The sequence below is a fragment of the Pleurodeles waltl genome, chromosome 5 (assembly GCF_031143425.1).
Source record: "Pleurodeles waltl isolate 20211129_DDA chromosome 5, aPleWal1.hap1.20221129, whole genome shotgun sequence".
NCBI classification, from domain to species: domain Eukaryota; kingdom Metazoa; phylum Chordata; class Amphibia; order Caudata; family Salamandridae; genus Pleurodeles; species Pleurodeles waltl.
In genome coordinates this window covers 881,565,955-881,587,405 of record NC_090444.1, presented here as the reverse complement: position 1 = coordinate 881,587,405, position 21,451 = coordinate 881,565,955, and the positions used below count along the sequence as shown (strand labels likewise).

Here is a 21,451-nt window from a genome sequence, read left to right as displayed (position 1 = left end):
TCTTGACTTTTTTTTTCCTCTCAAGGAATTCTTTGGAATAATCTTAAAGGTTCTGTGTTTTACCTTTAATATGTCTGAAGGATCTAAGAAAAGTCTTTTTAGGACATGCAGGTCCTGTAGAAAGGCACAACTATTTTCTGATGATCCTCACAAAGAGTGCCTATATTGTTCACATCCTAACCATGTACCCAAGGATTGTAGGCACAGCAGAATCTTTTCTGCAAAAACTCTTAAGAACAGAGAAGCCCGATTGCTTTTATGGCTCCGGGAGAAAATGTCCAGATCTCAATCTGGTTCAGCCGAGGAGGAGGGTCCTAGTTGATCTCGAAAACATAAAAATAAGGACCCTACCTCAGCCTTGAAGCGCTCTAAAAGAATAAAGACTGTGGAAAAATCAAAGTCAGAAAAAACAGCCTCTAAAGACTCCTCCACAGGCTCTGGGCAGAAGAAATCATCCACCTCATCTTCTTCTGTGCCTGTCACCCCTCAGAAAAAAGCCTTGTCAATGACAGTGAGACCGTTGACGGACCCATCATTGAGGACAGCAATGTCGACAGCTACGCCTTTGTCAGTAAGAACAGTCATGTTGACGACAACGATGATGACAACAACGGCTTCGTCAATAAGGGCAGCGATGACGACCACCACCTTGTCAATGACGAGGGCCGTCCCATCGACAACCACTCCATCAACTCCAGTTTTAAAGTCACCGTCGACAAGACCGGTGTCGAAAACTGTGACTATTACTAAGAAGATCTCTTTGTCAGCCCGTTGATAAGACTCTAAAAGGCAGCATTCTTCACCAAAAATGTATCTGCTCAATTTAGACCAGATTCTAGTCCGCCTTTTTGACACTGCGGAATCAACAGACAAATGGGTCCTTAGACCTACATTCAGCCCTTCACAACTGCGGTTAAAATGTCAGAAATCGGAGGATAATGATGATGATAATCCTGACAAGGACACTTCCAGTTTATTAGAAGGAGACTATTCATTCACAACCCACCAGCAGCCCATATCTCTTCAATACAACTCATTTCAAGAGCATTATCCCTGAGATGAGCCATAAGAAGATCATGAAGCTGTGGGAAGAGATACCATAGCAGTGCCCATCTCTCTAGTCACTGACTTGAGGCACATGCTAAATGACTATAATAAGTGCTTTCCCGATGTACATGCGCCAGTTCCTCTCCTTCCAGGACGCAGGGAGGCCCCTGCTAAGGGTTCTTTGCCTACAACTCCTATACTAGACCAGACTCAAGAAAATACAGTCGTACGTCCCACCATCAGGGATGATTATATAGGAAGCAATCAAGATGATTAGCCTGTGGAAGGAAAATTACTTCAAGACCCAGGTACACCAGGTTAGGAATGGGATGACTACATAGCTTAATCTTCTTGGTCACCTACACCTTATCCAGCTCATTCTCTTCCTCAGGATATCCGAGGATTTAATGAAATAATGAAAGGTCTTTCCAAGATATTTGATCTGCCTCTCTGACTCAAACAAGGAGTTTCTTGTACTACTTTAAGGATTCAGCTAGGAAATCTGTCCGGTTTGTCTCAATTGTCAATTATATATGGGATGAAGGCCTGAAGTTAATGAAGAATCTAGCGTTTTCACTGCTGTGCACCCGCGCATGGACAAAAATTATAAGGTCCAAGATTCCTCACCAGTATGCTTGATAGGGCATTCGCTTCCAGATTCAGTGGTAATGCAAGTGGCACGGAGATGCTCCAGAAACCCGTCTGCCCAATGTTCCGCTCCACCGGACAAGGAAGCTCGAAGACTCAACAAATTGTCAAACGCTTTGCAGTTAAGGCAGCCACCTCCATCAGAGCGTCTAATGCGCCGGCCATTCAAGGTTGCTATGACTGCCTAATATGGTCAGACCTTGAACCTCTTCTCGATTACCTGCCTGAAGACAAAAAGGAGAAGGCTCAAGACATTTTGCAGCAGGGTGCCAGGGCATCCTCGAAGATCGACACAGCAATGGACATATCTTCTTATTACCTTTAGGCAGATGGCAGGCACAGGGCTGAGTAAAGGCCACCTCATTTCGCCCTTAGGTCCCGGCCAAAATATTGGATATGTGCGTTCCCTAGGAATGCTGCAACAGAAGCATTTTCAGTCCTTTCTGAAGGAAGAGAACAATATGCACAGAGGTCCTTTTTCCAGTTGTACAGATGCAAACTGTACACACAGCAAGGATATTGACTACAATGCACTGGGCAGCAGCAGCATTACAGAGGTTCTAACACCGCTTACTTTAAGCAACCAGCTCGAAGAAGGCCTTCGCTGGGAGAAAAAGCCCAAGACTCAGCAAGATGACAGTGACATTTTCCAGCACTAGTCACCTCGTACCACCACAGAAAACATTTGAACCACCACCTCTCCGCTTTTTTCAATCAGGTGGGAGAGTATCACCAGCGACAGATGGGTCTTAGACATCATACATCAGGGTCATACCCTAGAATTTCTTGAAAAGGCCCCAAGTCATCTGCCATGCAAGACAGCACATCAACACCTCACTCTCTTAAAGCAGGAAATTTAAATTCTTCTATTGAAGGGAGGTATAGAAGTTCATTTCCGGCAGCATGGCAAAAGCTTCTCTTCCAACTTCTTCCTGATTTAAAAAAAAAACAAAAAAAAAGTTAGGGAAATGGAGACAGGTCATGGATCTCAGAAAGCTAAACAAATACTTTAAAAGTAGCTTTTTCGCATATTCTCATTTCAGGAGATTCTACTGATATTTCCACATTCCTATCCATATAAACCATTGTCGGTTCTTAAGCTGCGAGGTGGTGAGGTGCCACCATCAATTCAAGGTTCTCCCTTTTTGGCTACAGGCAGCTCCCAGGGTTTTTGCAAAGGGTATGGTGCCAGTAGCTGCATTCTTGAGAAGACATGGTAACAGGTGTTCCCATACCTGGTTTACTGGTTAGTCAAATGGTCCACATTCAATACTTCAGAAGGCTCTACCTTGGCTTCTCATTAGCTCTTCATGTGTCTGGACCTCCAACTAGCACAGAAGTAATCTCTCATTCCAACCCACTTGTTGGTATTGCTGAGGGCCACTCTAGACACTATGGGCGCCAAAGGTTACCCAGCCACAGAAAGACTACAAATGCGGACCACTGCTTCCCTCCTAAAAAAGATGGTCCACTTCAGTGAGGACGTGCAAATTAATATTGGGGATGCTATCCTCATGCATCATATTAATTCCAAACTGTCTATAGATGAGACCTTTACAAGTGGAACTCAGTGGATTCAAATTCAAGGCTTGTTCAAAGGTATAATCAACACCACCCCTAAGCTGAGGAAAGCTTTGTCATGGTGGGGAAAGGAAAGCACTGTATCTCCAGGTCTCTCCTTTCAAGTGACACACCCAAGTTTCATAATAACAACGGATGGGTTGGATGGTTCCTTGGACGTTGGGGAGCACATCTCCAGGAGCTAAACATTTTCATGAAATGATCTGTCCAAGAAACACAGATGCACATCAATATGCTAGAACTAAAGGATGTTTTCTAGGGCTCCAGTCTATTGTACCCAGAATTTGTGGGTCCTCTGTCCTAGTCAGAACAGACAACACCACCACTATGTTTTACCTTGCTAAGCAAGTGGGCACGAGGTCAAAGAACCTTTCCTCTCAGGCCCAGCTAATTTGGGAGTGGTTACTAAAATTAAACATATAACTGCAAGTAGAACATGCACAGGCATAGACAATTTATGTGCGTATTCTCTCAGCAGGGCAACCAGTCAAGGCCATGAATGGGAAATGGATCACAGACAACTGTCTCAGGACTTCAAGAAATGGGGTACTCCAAAACTGGACCTCTTTGCGACGCTATTCAACAAAAAGTTTTAAAGGTTTGCAAATAGATTCTCACAGAGAGGGTCTTGATAAAATGCACTCCAGATTCAGTGGACAGGAATGATTGCCTATGTCTTTCCACCCTTCCTTCTCATTTGCAGGGTGTTGCGCTAGAAGATGAAAGAGCCATGTCTTCTCATTCTTATTGCCCCAGCGTGGTTGAGACAGTATTTATACTCAGGACTTCTACTGTCAGTGTGTCCAGGCGAGTTGCAATCAAATCTCCATGAACAACAACCAGATATTGCATCCACAGATAGTTTGTTTCAAAATTGTTCTTTCCAAATCCTACAACACATGCGGAACAAGCTCTTCAATCTTTGGACATCAAAAGGTGTCTCAAATTTTATCTGGATAAAACCAAAGGCTTTAGACACTCCACCAACTGTTTGTAGCGTTTAGTGCCCATAGAAAAGGTCCGCTGCTATCTAAGCAAGGTATTGCTAGGTGGATATCTAGCACAATTCATTTCTGCCGATGAGCTGCAGGAAAGCCTCTGCAGAGACCAACACATGGCCATTAAACAAGAGCTATAGTGGCTTCTACGGTGATGTTTACTGGTGCCCAACCAGGACATTTGCAAAGCAGCTACTGGAAGAACATACACACTTTTACAAAGCACTACTGCTTAGAAGTAACGCCTCAGGGTGACATGGCAGTGGGCCAGTTGGTGTTGAGACTTGTGTTCCAGTGACGTTGAGCTATCATGTTCTCTTCTCTTCCCTCAGCTCCAGTTTCTGTCCTGCACATTGTCTACTGTTTCTTTTTGATAGTGTTTATGATAATGACATACTCTCATATGAGGTCATTAACATATATATATAGGATTTCAATGTTCTTTACACAAAAATATTTGTGTATGCTAGCAATTACAATCAGCATGCTTAAAATTACAATATGCTTTACTACGGCTTGTTACTCTGATTCAAGAAGGTGAATCTATGAAAGTTCTAATACTGGAATAAGAAAATAAGTTACTTACCTGTAACTGTAGTTCTCCAGTATTAGAATCTTTCATAGATTAACATGCACCCCTCCCTCCTCCTCAGAGAGGCTCACCTTTCTGTCTTTATTTCCTTTCTTTACCATTGCTTCTTCAGCACTCGTGCCTAGAAAAATATGAAGAACTTGAGCTTCTCACAGGAGCTTTCTAAAGGGAAGGACAGCCTGTTTTTTTTTATAAATAGACTGAGATGTGTTACAAAAGTGAAGACCTCAGGGCCTTAATGCATTATGCTTTACATTGCATTGCTGTTAAAAGGTAAAAGGGGACTCCCATCTTGATGACACAGAATGATTCAATCATGTGAATCTATGAAAGCTTCCAGTACTGGAGAACTACAGTTACAGGTAAGTAACTTATTTTCGTACACTGTGGTTCTCCAATATTGATATCGTTCATAGATTCAGATGCGACCCACCTTATATCTAATGGATATACTGATATATATATATATACATATATATATATGTGTGTTCGATGGCATGTGTAACTGCAGATACACATGCTATGCATATCGATTCCGACATCTAGTGTTGGGCTCGGAGTGTTCTTCAAAGAAGTCTTTTCGAGTCACAGGATCGAGTGACTCCTCCTCTTTGGTTCCATTGCGCATGGCCATCGACTCCATTGTTAGATTGTTTTCTTGCCGCCATCGGGTTCGGACCTGTTTTCTCTCACTCCAAGATTTCGATTTGGAAAACTTTAAAAAAAAAAACCTTCATTTTCATCGGTATTGTATTGATTGTGTTATTCATCTTCCATCGAAACAGCAGTACCGTCGGAAAACAACTTTGTTCGCCCAACTCTGGCCTATTCGGGCCGACTGCGTGGAGAGCCTCATGGATCGGACTCCATTCCGATTCTGCCCTCTGTGCCACGCTAACTACCCATACACATACCAACATCTGTTTTGCAATCTCTGCCTTTCCCCAGACCATCGGGAGGAAAACTGCGAGGCCTGTCGATCGTTCCAATCGAAAAAGACTCTGAGGGACCAAAGAGCAAGAAAGCTGGAAATGGCGTAGAAGAGCAGAGAACATTTTGACATTACAGAAGAGGAACAAATGCAGACAGTCTCTAGCCAAGACAGAGTCGGAGCAGGAATCCGAGGAAGACAGACCCCTCACAGCCGGCCAGCATGTGAGTACGTCTGCCCCTGCACCCCCACATAAGAAACAACAGAAGGCCTTGGGTACGCCCCTACCAGAAGGCCATGGCTCGGCCCGAAAAAAGACTGTCGGTGATAGACCCTCGGGTTCGCACCGAAAAAGGCCACGCCTCCAATGACTTTGGAGTCAACAAAGACTATTAAAAGCTCAATTACAGACTCCAGTAGACGACAACAATTTTTGGAGTTGAAAATTAGAAAAACTGTTTCGGAGCCGAGACCTTCCTCATCATTTTCAATCCCGAAAAAACATCAAACTTCGGAACCGAAAAAGGCAGGTCATACATAGGAACAAGGACTTTCCAAAAGACATCGAGAAAGCCATAAAACCTCTGAGGAAGAGACCGAAATTGAACCAATCCTTCAAATTATGGATGAGAGACCATCTAGGATACACATCCATAAAGAATCAGGGAGAATCATCACAGCACCTCCTTTAAAAACAAAGAGAAAGCTGGCATTTCAGGAGGAATTGGACACTGCACAGCCCCCAGCTAAAGTGCCAAAACAAAAAGAGAATCCAGCACTTCCTCAGTCTTCTCCTCATTCTCCGCACCTGCCTACCTCTCCTCAAACTAGTCCTAAACCAATGCATTCTCCAACGCATTCTTTTGACTCACAATAAGACACTGTTGATCCATGGGACCTTTACGACCCTGATCCCATCCCAAGCAACGACCCAGACATCTACCCCTCTAAACCATCTCCACCTGAAGATACTACAGTATATAATAAGGTTATAGCCAGGGCTGCTGCCTATCATGGGGTTACAATGCACACAGAAGCACTAGAGGAAGATTTTTTGTTTAATACATTATCCTCAACCCATTCTAGGTACCAGTGCTACCAGGCATGGTAAAGCATGCAGATCAGATTTTTTATGAAACTGTGAAAGCAAGAATAATAATGCCTAGAATAGAGAAAAAGTATACATCCCCATCAGGTGCCACCAGATTTAGTAGTGGTTAGTGCTGCAAGAAAAATGGCAAATAGCCAGTCCTCAGGAGATGCACCCCCTCCTGATAAGGAGAGCAGAAAATTTGATGCTGCAGGAAAGAGTTATGTCCCAAGCAGCAAACTAATGAAGGATAGCTAATTCCCAGGCACTACTAGCTCGTTACGATAGAGCCCGTTGGGATGAGGTTCAGGATATCGTACAGCATCTCCCAAAAGAGCACCAGAAGAGGGTGCAACAGGTAGTAGAGGAAGGGCAAGCTATTAGTAACAACCAAATAAGGTCTGCCCTTGATGCAGCTTCTCTGGTTTTAAACCAGAAATACAATAGGCTGTGTTAAGAAACATCTTTTTGGGCCAGAAGTAGACACAACAATAGAAAAACTACAAAAAGACTCAGACACAGCTAAGGCAAATGGGTGCACTCTATTCTACACCAGATAGAGGGTCATTTCGTAAGCCTCAGTTTCGAGGAGGTTTCAGACCACAATCTTCAGAGGCATCAACTTCCCAAGCAAAACCAACTTATCAAACCCAGTACCAGCGAGGTGGGTTTAGAGGCACATATAGAGGACAATACTCTAGAAATAGAGGTAAATTCCAAACCTCTAAACAGCCTGCAACACAGCCAAAACAGTGACCTGCCTCACTCCCTTCCACTTCACAAATCTCCTGTGGGGGAAAGACTACAGCAGTTCCACACACATTGGCAAAATATCACCATGGACAACTGGGTGTTATCAATTATCCGCAATGGCTGTTGCCTAGAATTGATAAACATTCCTCCAAATATTCCACCAAGGTATCACAAGTTAACCCCATAACATACAGTCCTGTTACAACAAGAGGTTCAATCTCTACTGCTCATACAAGCAATAGAGTTAGTTCCACATTCTCAACGAGGAACAGGAGTTTATTCACTATACTTTTCTAATTCCCAAGAAAGATGGCACCCTCAGGCCAATATTAGACCTCAGGCCACTAAATTTCTACATCCTATCAGAACATTTCCATATGGTTACTCTTCAAGATGTTATCCCACTGCTACAAAAACAAGATTTTATGACAGCCTTGGACCGCAAAGATGCGTATTTCCACATACCCATCCATCCAACTCACAGAAAATACCTCAGATTTGTAATACAAGGAAAACACTACCAATTCAGAGTGTTACCTTTCGGCATAACAACAGCTCCAAGGGTATTTACAAAGTGCTTAGCAGTAGTAGCAGCCTACCTAAGAAGACAACATATCCATGTCTTTCCATATCTAGACGATTGGCTAATAAAATCCAGCAGTCGTACACAATGCCAAAATCATACACGTTATGTAATAGAAACCCTGCACACCCTAGGTTTTTCTATAAACTACCAAAAGTCACACCTTCAACCAGCACAAGTACAACCGTTCTTAGGTGCTATCCTAAATACTCCACTAGCTCTAGCATATCCAAATACACAAAGGATACAAGCTTTCCAAAATCTCATTCCACTTATACAACCAAATCAACATTACACTGTAAGATTTGTCATGAAAATCCTAGGAACAATGGCATCTTACATTGCAATAGTTCCACATGCAAGATTAAACATTAGGCTCTTACAACAGTGCCTTGCTCAACAATGGTCACAGGCACACAGTCAACTTCAAGATCTAGTGTTAATAGCCGGCCAAACATCCCTTCAGTGGTGGAATCACAGCAATTTAATCAAAGGGTGGTCGTTTCAAGACCCTGTGCCTCAAACCATAATTACAACAGATGCATCAATGATTGGTTGGGGAGCTCACCTAAACAATCACAATATTCGAGGGCAATGGGATGTCAAACAGAAACAACTACACATAAACCACTTAGAGTTATTAGCTGTGTTTCTAGCCCTTAATACCTTTCAACCTCTTCTCACACAGAAGAATGTTCTTCTAAAGACAGACAACATGACAACCATGTATTATCTCAACAAACCGGGAGGGACACATTCACCCCAGCTGTCCCTTCTAGCCCAAAAAAATTGGAAATGGGCTATTCACAATCAAATTCATCTATTAGCACAGTACATTCCAGGGATAGACAATCAGTTGGCAGATATCCTCAGCAGAAATCACCAACAAACATGTGAATGGGAGATTCACCCTCAAGTACTTCAAAAGTACTTTTAAAAGTGGGGGACACCAAACCTAGATGTATTCGCAACGAGTGAAAACACAAAATTCCAAACCTTTGCATCCAGACACCCACATCCCCTATACGAAGGCAACGCTCTATGGATCAATTGGTCAGGGATATTTGCTTACGTTTTTCCCCCTCTCCCACTCCTTCCATTTCTGGTCAACAAGTTGTGTCAAACTTCACTCAGCATGATACTCATAGCACCAACACTTGCACGTCAGCCATGGTACACAACACTACTAGATCTATCTGTAGTACCGCATTCCAAACTCCCATGCAGACCAGATCTGTTAACACAAAACAAAGGTCAAATCAGACATCCAAACCCCAATACTCTCAATCTAGCGATTTGGCTCCTGAAGTCATAGAATTTGGATATTTAAAACTCCCATCAGAATGTATGGAAGTTATTAAACAAGTAAGAAACCCCACTACTATACAGTGCTACGCAAACAAATCGAAATGATTTGTCTATTATTGTCAGTCTAAAAACATAGATCCTCTTATAGCAAATACAAGATATTGTATGCTGTTTACTTCATTTGCAAAAATCAAATTCAGCATTTTCCTCAATAAAAATACACCTTACTGCAATATCTGCATATTTACAAACTATTCAACATAGCTCTTTATTTAGAATTTGTCATTAAAGCTTTCATGGAAGGCTTAAAACACATCATCCCACCAAGAACACCACCAGTTCCATCTTGGAATCTAAATATAGGGCTTACAAGATTTATGGGACCACCTTTTGAACCCATGCACTCTTGCCAAATTCTATTTCTAACATGGAAAGTTGCCTTCCTGGTAGCAATTACTTCTTTAAGAAGAGTAAGTGAAATACAAGCTTTTAGTCTTGAAGACCCTTTCTTCCAAGTACACAAACACAAAGTTGTACTAAGAACAAATCCAAACTTTCTCCCAAGAGTAGTCTCACCTTTTCATATCAATCAAACAGTGGAACTGCCAGTATTCTTCCCAGAGCCAGGTTCTGTGGCAGAAAGAGGTCTACATACATTAGACCTCAAAAGCGCTCTAATGTACTACGTAGACAGAACTAAACAATTTAGAAAGACAAAACAACTTTTTGTAGCTTTCCAACAACCACATACCGGTAATCCTATATCAAAACAAGGTTTAGCAAGAAGGATTGTAAGGTGCATACAAACATGCTATATCAAAGCAAAAGGACAACTTGTAATCACCCCTAAAGCACATTCTACACGAAAGAAATGTACAACAATGGCTTTTTTAGGAAATATACCAGTTGCTGAAATATGTAAAGCAGCTAAATGGTCAACACCTCATACATTCACTAAACACTACTGTGTGGATGTATTATCACAACAACAAGCCACAGTAGGAGAAGCTGTTCTAAGAATATTATTTCAAACAACTTCAACTCCTACAGGCTAGCCACCGCTATTTTGGGAGGACAAACTGCTTTGTAGTCTATGCATAGCATGTGTATCTGCAGCTACACATGCCATCGAACGGAAAATGTCACTTACCAGTGTACACCTGTTCATGGCATGTTGTGCTGCAGATTCACATGCACCCTCCCTTCCTCCCCGGAAGCCTGTAGTCATTGAAGTTAATACATTTGTACATATGTATATACATTTACATTTGCATGGACATCTCTTTTTTCACTTATATACTCTATCACTCCTTCCTTTACCCTCTGCGGGAAAACAGTCTAACAATGTAGTCGATAACAATGCGCAGTGGAACCGAAGAGGAGTCGCCGCTCGATCCTGTGACTCGAAAAGACTTCTTCGAAGAAAAACAACTTGTAACACTCCGAGCCCAACACTAGATGTCGGAAGCGATATGCATGGCATGTGAATCTGCAGCACAACATGCCACGAACAGATGTACACTGGGCAAGTGACATTTTCCATATATATCTCTGTATATACTCACAGTTGTACTCGAAATCTGTGGTATGGTAGTTTTGCTGGGGAGAAGTGGTCCTGGGTCCAGTTTCTTATTGGATGAAGTTTGAGTCTATCAAAACAATGTGAATCCGTTAACAATTTCACTTGCTTTTTCTATGGTCTCTCAATGTACTTTTAAGTACTGCTTATTTTAAATAAATACAGTGGGGCTCCCACCATGATGACAGGAAGATTCAAGCATGTGAATGTATTAAAGATATCAACACTGGAGAACCACAATTTGCAAGTAAGTAACTTGTTTTTAATAGGTCACAAAGCTGTGAGAATGTGCTTGAACCTACTGAGGATAGACTAGATCGGATCTCCATTGAAAGCACCTCACTGGCTCCTGGTGACTGAGAGAATTAAAGTCGGACATTTCTGCAGTGTATGGAGGAAGTATTGGACAAAGGATTCAGGGTACCCACAGAAACAGGTGCCCTACTCTGAGCCTTATAGGGCCATATGACCATCTACTGCTCACCTGATCCCACAAACAGTATTCAGACATTCGAAATATGGTGGGAAGATCCCTCAAATTCAGGGACCTAGGTTATGGAATACCTTGAATCCAAGCCTGTGATTAGAAACAGAATACTTTGATTTCAGAAAGAACTGGTAAACTGAACTTTCTGGTTCACCTAAATTGAATTCAGTTGTCATGTGTGATGCAACTGATTCAAGCAGATTAGTGTCTCCCTTTCACAGAGTGAACACATAACTTAGCACTCCTCCAGGATTACTTCTTTCTGATCCTAATGCATTGAAATTACAACCAAGTTCCTTAATAAATTAATATATCCAGTACTATTTGTCTCTAGCTTCACTGTCAACTTTAATAGTTACCATTAGTTGGAAAACTTGTTTTGACGGGAGCCCTTGTGATGAATGGGAATTATCATTTATTATTGTGGATTGGAATGTATTTGGTAAGATCTATTGAGCGGAATGTATTTTATTATTGACATTCTTGTGATAGAGCTAAGATGACGATGCAAGTTGATAACTCAAAAATAAAAAAGAGGAAAGGTTTTTGAACCTGTAAAGAGTTTAAGTACACATAGTGCCATGTAATAAATCAAGTCCAAATCAAGTTATTTTGTTTTTGTTGTTTTGTAGGACATCCTTCATGTTTGGATATGTCTTCAGAACTTGTGTCTGTTATTAAAAAGTATCCTTGGCAATGTATGGAATGTAAAACATGCATCATATGTGGCCACCCTCATCATGAAGAAGAGATGATGTTCTGCGACAAGTGTGACCGTGGTTATCACACTTTCTGTGTGGGCCTTGGTGCTATTCCCTCAGGTAAAGGCTTCTATTGTTTTAAACCTTTCACACTAGCATTCACAAGTGACCTTCACCTGCTGGTCCTTTTGGCATGTTATTCTAATTGTAAATGATATTAATATAGCGTTTACTACCTCTGCCGAGGCATTGAAGCACTTTGCGGGTAGTAAAACGCTAATACAGAATCCAAGATTAGAGCTTAATAGAAGATTAGTAAAAGCTTTTTTTTTCATTAGTTGTGTTAGGTTTGTGGTCTTGACATTCTTATGTGTTTAGTAGAGCTTAGAGTAGGGATAGGATAATGGGAATGGATTTGAAAGGGAAAGTAGTAACAAGGTGATAGTTTCAGAAGGATGTTTAGGGGTTTAAAGTTGTCCAAAAGGTGTGGGCTAAGCAGGTGAGAGAGAAGGAATGGGACAAAGGATGAAAGGAGTGTTTAGCAAAACACTGAATTTGACATATATATATATATATAGCTATAGATATATGGAGAACACCCCTGTGTGTAAAAAAAAAAAAAAAAATCCTTATGTGCATAGAAGCAGAAATATTTGCATGGTCAGATGTACACATTTATGTTGTGGTGTAATATACATTTCCCCCTTATATAAACGTGTCTATAACAGAAGCATAGTTCAGTGTATAGTGGCACACACATAACAGCAACTTCAACTCCTTGCCATGAGAAGCATAGTTTGTCATAGTATTGAATACTGTTGTGGTACACTGTTATTATAATTGCCATGTGGGGAAGAGACAGTTCTTGACTAACTTTACTAAATTAAGATGGTTGTTAGTAACCTTTTGCGTGTGTTGTGAATTCTATAATTTGGCTGCTTGAACAGAGAAAAGATGTTCTACCCATGTCGAGGTGTGGGGAGCCATTCCTGAGCGCAAGTTCCTTTGTTGTATGTATATGTTGATTTTCTTTGTGATGAAGAGTTGTCTTTCATCATGTAATTCTTTGTGTGTGATACAAAGCAGCTTGAAAGTGGATTTTCTGGCAGCTGGTAACCCACACCTATTCTGTGCCTCTTCCTGGCTGAAATCCAGCTTGGAAGTTGAATAGTAGGAAATTGTCTTCAATGAAATTGTGACATCTGAGCAAAAGCTGCTCTTTCTAAATGTTTAGCAACACAAAAGTATGATGGGTGGAATGCTGAAACTTTTCAAACACTCACCCCCAGTCACAGATCTGGGTTTAATCCATCATTCTTTTGCTCACCATGCCACCTTAGTTTGGACCCAGCCATATGCAAATTAGTCTTGACCCTGTTCCCCCATGGGAACAGTCCAGCCCGAACTGCCAGGCCAGGTTCTCACTGGACTGAAAATAAGCATCCTGGGACAGATTTCGGCGTATCACCCCTCCTCAGCCAGGCTAGCATGATTCCAGTAGCACAGTGAGCAAGGGACCCACGTTTGGGCATACCATGGCCACTTAAGGTGCCTTTAGCAACACAAAAGGATGATGGACGGGGTGCTGAAACTTTTCAAACACTCACTCCCAGTCACAGATCTGGGTTTAATCCATCATTCTTTTGCTCACCAAGCCACCCCAGTTTGGGCCCAGCCATATGCAAATCAGTCTTGACCCGGTTCCCCCATGGGAACAGTCCCAAACTGTTTAACCTGGAATGGTTTGTTTGCTATGAGTATGTATTTATCGGGTCTTGTTTGTCAAGGTAGGGTTTTTTTTGTGTTTTTTTTTAATAATGAGCATATTTATATGCCTTTTTAAATTCTTCTGGGAAAACTGTTGTTGATGAATGTTCTGATTGGAATCGCCACAGACGTTCATTGTAGAATGTTTGCAAAGTTTTGAGGTGGACAAGGGTCAGTGGGAAAGCCTGCAGGTTTACTTGCTTTAACAAGATCCAGAAATTCAGTTGGTGATAGTTCTTTGAAAAAGTGTAAAGTCTGCATTTTGTAAGATGGGTTGTGACTGTTGTTTTTTTTTTTGTTTAAATAAGAATGCCAAATATTTGTTTTAGTTGTGTAAAGATTTGCCAGTTCATTATACAAATCTTGAGAAATGTGATAGGTAGCTTCTGTGCATTTTGGCTTATGAAATTCTGTGATTATTTTATGGAATTCCTTTTTAGCACACTTTGCATTGTGGATTTGGATGGAATAGTGTACGTTTTTGACATTTTGGTTGATGACGTGTACATTATCCTGTCAGTGTAGGCATGTCTTGTCTTGAGGATTGTTTTTTTAAACCAGTTGCTTTGAAGTTCAGCAATGTTGTTTTGGATCTTTTTTTAATTCTGCATTCATCCAAGGGGTGTATTTTCTTTTGTTAAGTGCAGATGTTTTCAGAGGAATTAAAATGCCAAAAGCTTTCTGAAGCCATCTGCAGAGTGTCTGTGCTGAAATGATTGTGACCAGATCTGTGTAAGAAGTAAGCAGGTTTTCTAGTTCTTCCAAACAGCTTATTTAAAGGTTGATATTTAGTTGAGCACAAGATGATTTTATTTGGGGTGAGTTTTTTGGTGTCTTGAGTTGGAGGGTCACGAGGTAGTGGTCAAACCATATGACTGGAGTAATTCTTCAAAACATGGCTAGGTCTGGGTTGGTGAAGGTATCTAATGTGTGTCCAGTGATGTGTGTTGGTTGGGGATGAGCTGGTGTTGGTTGTGTGTGCTTTAGGCCAGTGGATATGGTTCTGAAGTGTGACATATCAGGTTAGTCTAATCAAATATTGAGGTCACCAAGGATGCATACGTTAGAATACATTTGTAAAAAGGTTAGATATTGTATTAAACAATGAGTCTGGGAATTTTGCATTACTAGATGGTGGTCTGTAGAGAAGAAGAAAGTAAGATGAAAATGTCGGGTAGGGTTGCATGTGACAAAGAGGGCCTCACATCCTTGTAAACAAACATCTTCAGCTTTGATGTGATTTGGCATCTCTTTAAATATGATGGCTAAGCCATCTCATTTTTTACCGATGCAATTATGTGCTAGTCTGATATTGTGGTGGAACAGCTTTATGCAGTACCAGTGCCATATCTTTCCCTCAGCCATGATTCAGTTATGAAAAGTAAATCGGGTTCTGTGTCTAATAACTGGTCAACTATGTGGTACTTAATGGAGCAAGCATTTATCATTAGGCTATCTAAAGAATCTTTGTTTCATGTGGTGTGAATTTGTGCTACAGGAGAGTGAGTATTGTCCTTTGAAGTTGTGGGTGGTTACTCTTGTTGGTTGTGGCTACTGTTGAAGGACAGAGAAAGTGTTGTGTTTGTTAGTCGTTATCTTCCTCCAAAGGACTTAGAGGACATTTGTTGGGGCTGGTTGTGTGGGTGGTAGTGAGTCTGCTTGAAGTTGAGGGGTTGGTCTGTAGAGCTGAGTGAAAGGTAGGTTTGTTTTGGGATAGACAAGGGGAAGTGAAGGTACGAAGAGCGTTCTGAGTTATTTTCCTTTGTACATGGTGAAGGTGACAGGTGTATGGGTGAGGATGGTGGTGGTGGTGCGGCATGAGGGTCGTGGTGTGGCTCTGAACTGAGCAAGTATGGTAGACGGGCAAGTGAATGTTTTTTATGTGTTTGGGGATTGAGCGATTGATGTATTTGCTGCATGGGGAATGAGTAGTGGAGATGCGTTTAAATGTGTGTTGTTTTTGCTGGTATTCAGAGATGGGTGGAGGTATGTTGGAATGGTGGTAAGTTTTTAAAGATGTGAGATTTTGTTCAGGTACATTTGTTATGTTTGGTTTTGTTCTTGTGGAGTAGTATTATCTGGTAAATTGGTAGTAACTTAGGGTGTATGATTTGACGGGGAGGGGCTTGTGATTTGAGTTTGTTGAAGGAGAAGTGGGTGGGATTGTGTTTTAAAGTAAAATCTCTGTTGTGTGAGAGTGGGAAATATTTGTGTTGGGAAGGGGTTTGGTTGGGGGATGAATGTGTCTTATTGGTGGAGGAGAGTGTTGAAAGAGTATCATTGGTTGTGTGCGAGGATGATTGTGAGGTAATGTTTTATGATAGGTGGTTGCCGAAAGGATTGAGAGGGATGGCAAGGGCAGTGCAAGGAGAAAGCATTGGGTAGTGAAAGAGCTTAGTTTGGAAAGAGTGGAAGTTTGTGAGATTAATTGTGTGTTTGTGTTTACTTTAATTGATATGTAATCAAAATGTGTTTTGGTTGTGTAGAAGGACAGAGTTGCAGTTTACGTAGTATGTGAGTTTAGGGCTACAAGGGTATGTAGGAGTGTGTTAAGAATCTGGGTAGATTTTGGTGAGTGAGCGAATGATTGATTAAGTGTGTTTGTTGGCAGAAATTGATGTCTGTTTGTTGTTAACTAGTATGCAGGACTGAGCTTGTGGTTGAGTCTTGGAGAATTGCTATAGATTGTGAAACCGGCAACATCTGCGGCACTTTCCAGGCCAAAACAGGCATTGCCTTTAACCTTTCACCCTTTACTTGAACACCTTGAGCCCTAGGGTTAAGTAGCCCTAGTGATCAGGTGACCTTGGCCCAATGACTACCCTAGCCCTACCCTTAACCAATCAAAACCCAATCTGTCAGCCCTAGAGCCAATGTGACACCTAGCCCTACCAGTCAATCAGAATCCTAACCCTAAGCTCTAGGTCCAGTTGGAATCCTAGCCCTGGGAGCCAATCAGACCTCTAGCACTATTAACTAGTCAGAAACCATACCCTAAGCCCTGGGAACTAATTGGAGTGTGAGTTCAACAACCATTAAAACCTTTTTAAAGAGAATATAGGTCCGCCTAACAAAGATAACCTTAGACCTGAAGTCTAACTTGAGACCCGAAGTCGAACGTTAGACTTCAGGTCTAAAGTCAGAGGCAGCTCCTCAATCGGGTCAGGGGGCGGTGGAGCGTAGCCCTACTCACTGTGAGCTGCCTGCCACATAAATAGTATATATGTTATTTTAGTTTATACATACATTGCATTTTTTCCTCCGTGTGGGAGTAACATTCTGCTTCATTTAGCATGTGGTCATGTAAGTGAAGTGTGCATGTCTGGTTGGACAGGTGTCTGGCCGTGTCCCGCCTGACATGTGCAGTCCAGGCCTCCACTATCTGGCCTGTACAGGAGCCATACACTGCACAGACACCCCCTCCCCGGGCTCCAATGGAGCACCGGTTTAATGTGCTCTTCCAAATCCTGGCACTGCTCTCATGCTCTTTACTTTACCACATAACTAGCACGAGAGCAGTGTCTGGAGTGGCTGGTTCAACGTCTCCATTGTTATGGCATGCATATGGGCAGGCACGGCAGCACAGGGGCAGGTGGATGACAAAAAATGGCCAGTCACTCTATGGCTTTAATTATATGCCACACAGTGATTGGCCATGTTTCAGTCTGTTGGGTTACTTGGCTCTGGCTACGTACAATATTTGAGCTAAAAGCAGGTTATCGTCAAGTATCACGTGATGGCCTTCCTGACTACTTCACTGTACAGGCCTCAAAATCATAAAATTGTTACTAGACCTGCAGGTCAACTAACTTGAATAATCTACTCGACCATAACTGCAATGTACTTGACCTGTAAACGGGTCTCAAATTCTGTGATACTATGCAAATATTTTAGTTTACAGAGTTGCCTTTTTCTTCATTGTCACATATGAGTGCAACTTCAAATATTTAAGCTCAGTATTTCTGCTGTACAAAAACATCTTTGTTTAATTAAATAGACTAAATGTTTGCTCCATATATCAAAGGTCAAGCCCACATAGAGGGAACACATGATCCATTACCTGCCTTTTAGTTTACTAACAGCATTGCTATGAGAGTGTTTCTCAGTTTGTGTTTAAATACTCATCTTTAATAAATATATTACTAAAAGCATGATGTGATTGCACACTATCATTTACAGACAGAACATTTCCAAGAAATGTCCAAAATCCTTCCCACTAACTTTCAGCTTTACTGATAAAACTATATAATGTATTAACAATCTGTGAAAATTGGGTTTTCAGAAAACATATTTATTCTTTACACATAACCAATTAAAGTGTTCTGATTTGTTTTTATCCTATTAAAAAAAATTAATCACATAGAAGTATGGGCTTTCACAACTACTGAAATATATTTTGAAAATGTTTGTACAGTTGACTTAGCTATGTAAATGTTGTGTGTTAGGAAAAAAAATGACAAAATCCTGGAACTCTGCAGTGAGAAGGAAAATTAATTGTAAGACAAACTGACTTTTGACCTCTGTCTCTGAACACAGAGCAATGTGACAAGGCTTCTGTATTGCTCCTCCAATTTCTGACTGAACAGAACACCTGTTCTTTGTCAACTCACCAGAAGGGGCGAATAGGTCATAAAATATAGCTTGACTTGATAAATTAGGACTCACCATAGCGAATGGTTGAGTTAATTTTTCGAGGCCTACTGTGTAATTTTATTCTTTTGCATCAGCTCTGGTGCTTCTCATCCTCCATTCAGTGCTGCAGCTGCTGTGCTGAATCTGCGCTTTGAGGTGGCCCCCTACTTCATTAAGCTCACCTCCCACCACTCTGTCACATTTAATCTTCATTTGGTGACTGCGTGATCTTTCTTAATGTTTTGACACATACCACATCCACTTACATGTAGCTGCCTGCAGCCATTGGATTATATACTACAGTACTGGACTTCCTGCTCACTCGGAGCCTGCCTGTTCACATGCATCACAGCACCCCATGTTCAAATATTAATTTGCACCTACTCTTTCCATATGCTTGCTGAGCATAGCAGTTTGCAGTGTTTTCTTTCCGCGCTTTAATGTTGTTTTATTTAATTATGCTTGATATATTCAATGAACACATCAAACATTATTAAATATGATATTTTGCATTTAAATAATTGTCTTGAAAGCCTGTATCCCAAACTGGTGTACTAAATGATTTTAATGAAATTCACCCTTCAAGCATCAGATATGAAAACTGGCCTGGGGCCACTTCTGCCACAATAACATATGCATAGCGAGCATTCCTGAATCTGTGAACATGGGCTGTCCGGATGGTTTCGTTGAAAACCTGATGACTGAATTGTTTAGCAAGCAAGCCTTTGCAGCCACTTACGTTATGGAAAGAGCACAAAGATCGCTTGGGCGGTGCCCTGTACCTTGGCGGGACGTGGCTCACCTCCTAAATTTTCGAGGCAGGGATACCGCACTGAGAATGGCCCCAGAAAAAAACTCTCTCCAGTACCAAGTTGCAACACTGTCCATTTATCCGGACTTTACACAAGCTTTACAGGAGTCACAAAGAAAATACATAGATGTGAAACGAACCCTCCAGAACCTCAGCCTTAAATGCTGCATGCTTTACCCGGCGAGACTACGAATAGAGGTGAATACCTGGCACCATATCTTTTCAACCCCCTCAGATGCTGTCCAGTTTTGTAAGCAATACAAGGAAGGTGTGTGCCGGTCTACCCGGACGTCCTGTGGGCAGTCACTCACCGGCTCTGTTGTAAGCTCACAGCTAGATCCACTGCCTTGAGCAGTTCCTCTCCCTTTCTTTCTGGTATAACCATCTGTACAGTACTTGGAGTTCCACTAGGATGGCTGGATGTTTCTGCAGCTCTGATTCCTACCCTGCACATGTACCCATTATACCCTGTCGCCATTAGGGCAATAAACATCCACAATATACTTCTACTATCCAGAAGGACTTTGTTCTCAGGAAACTTCCCTCAAGGTGTACACCAACATGTTTGCTGCTTTGAGTTCTTGGGTTTGTAGTGGGATTCACCAAAGAAAGCTCCTCTGGTGTGGGTGTGGGGAATGGGTTTTCTATGTGTTAATTGCTTTTGTTACTGTTATTTGCAAGGCCTATGCTCTCCACAACACATTAACACCAACTACCATGAAACATGACCACACGTACTGCCAGAGCACAGAGACTTAGCCTTCCGTGCGTGTCTTGGAACATTCAAGACTTAAACAATCCTAGAAAGGGGAAGCAGGTCCTCCCATATTTGAAGAGACATGGAATTAAATTGTCATTTCTCCAAGAGAGTCATCTCTTTCCACGCCCAAAGTGCACATATGCTGCTTCATGTGTATCAACCAGTTTTTTTTTTCACCCATTACAGCTTTTGCTCCTGATCCATAAAATATACCCTTTGTGTGCCATGACTGTATCCCTGACACAGAAGACAGGTATCTGCTTGTGGCAGGTATCTTGGCTGACAGGTCGGGCCTGCTTGTCTATGCACCTAAAACTGACTCCCCAGAATCCTTTCATGGCCTATCTGTACTTATAGGTCGCTTTCAGGTGGATTTCATGCTTATGGGAGGAGATTTCAACATCACATGTGACCCCTCCCTGGACACAACTGGCTCCACTAGAGTCAGCAAACCCAGATCCTTGCAAGCATTTACTGAACTACTTGACACTTTTCAGTTATCAGACGCATAGTAATCCCATAACCTGCACACAACAGACTTCACCTTTTACTCGGCTCCACATAATCGATGAACCCGGATTGACCATTGGTATATGTCATGCAGGGCCTTGTTGTGGCCCACAGAGGTCACACATAAACCTCAAACTCTGTCAGATCACTCCCCTGATGTCGGGACACTGGGCATACAGTGCGAGGACTGGCCATTTGTGCACTGGCAGTTTCCCGAGAATGCCCTGCTTGACATCGCCTTCCGTACAGGAAGATCGGGACTCCATAAAGGAATATTTCTCCCTCAGTGCCAGGTCAGTGGATAAACATCACATGCTATGGGAAACGTTTAAAGCAAATATAAGGGGAGTGTGCAAAGCTAAACATGCAGGAGTTGGCAGTATCCGTAACGACCTGGCAATGGTAGAAGATGAACTGCAAAGCATGGACCTTGGTGGGATGGCGACATCCAGTGTCTCCAAGCTATCTGACTGGTCTAAGCTCTTGCAGGAATTTCGAGAGTTGGCAGAGAGGAAGGTTTTTTATGTAGGAACGCATGCTAGGGTGCAGCTATGGAGAGGGTGAGAGACCAGGACGTACCCTGGTGCAACTTCTTCGACCAAATTATTACACCACATATATCACAGGCCTTTTGGCAGATGACTGTACCACTGTCTTCGATAACGCTACAGAC

At 41.9% G+C, this 21,451-nt stretch overlaps 1 protein-coding gene across 2 annotated transcripts in view; it reads left to right on the top strand.

Annotated features, from left to right (window-relative positions):
* The window catches only part of PHF10 (PHD finger protein 10), a 550,201-nt gene that overhangs the window by 499,587 nt on the left and 29,163 nt on the right, over nt 1–21,451 (top strand). For both annotated transcript variants that reach the window (XM_069234982.1, XM_069234981.1), the window contains exon 11: nt 12,230–12,418. In XM_069234982.1, coding sequence (XP_069091083.1) covers nt 12,230–12,418 — 189 coding nt within the window. The remainder of the gene's footprint in view (nt 1–12,229; nt 12,419–21,451) is intronic.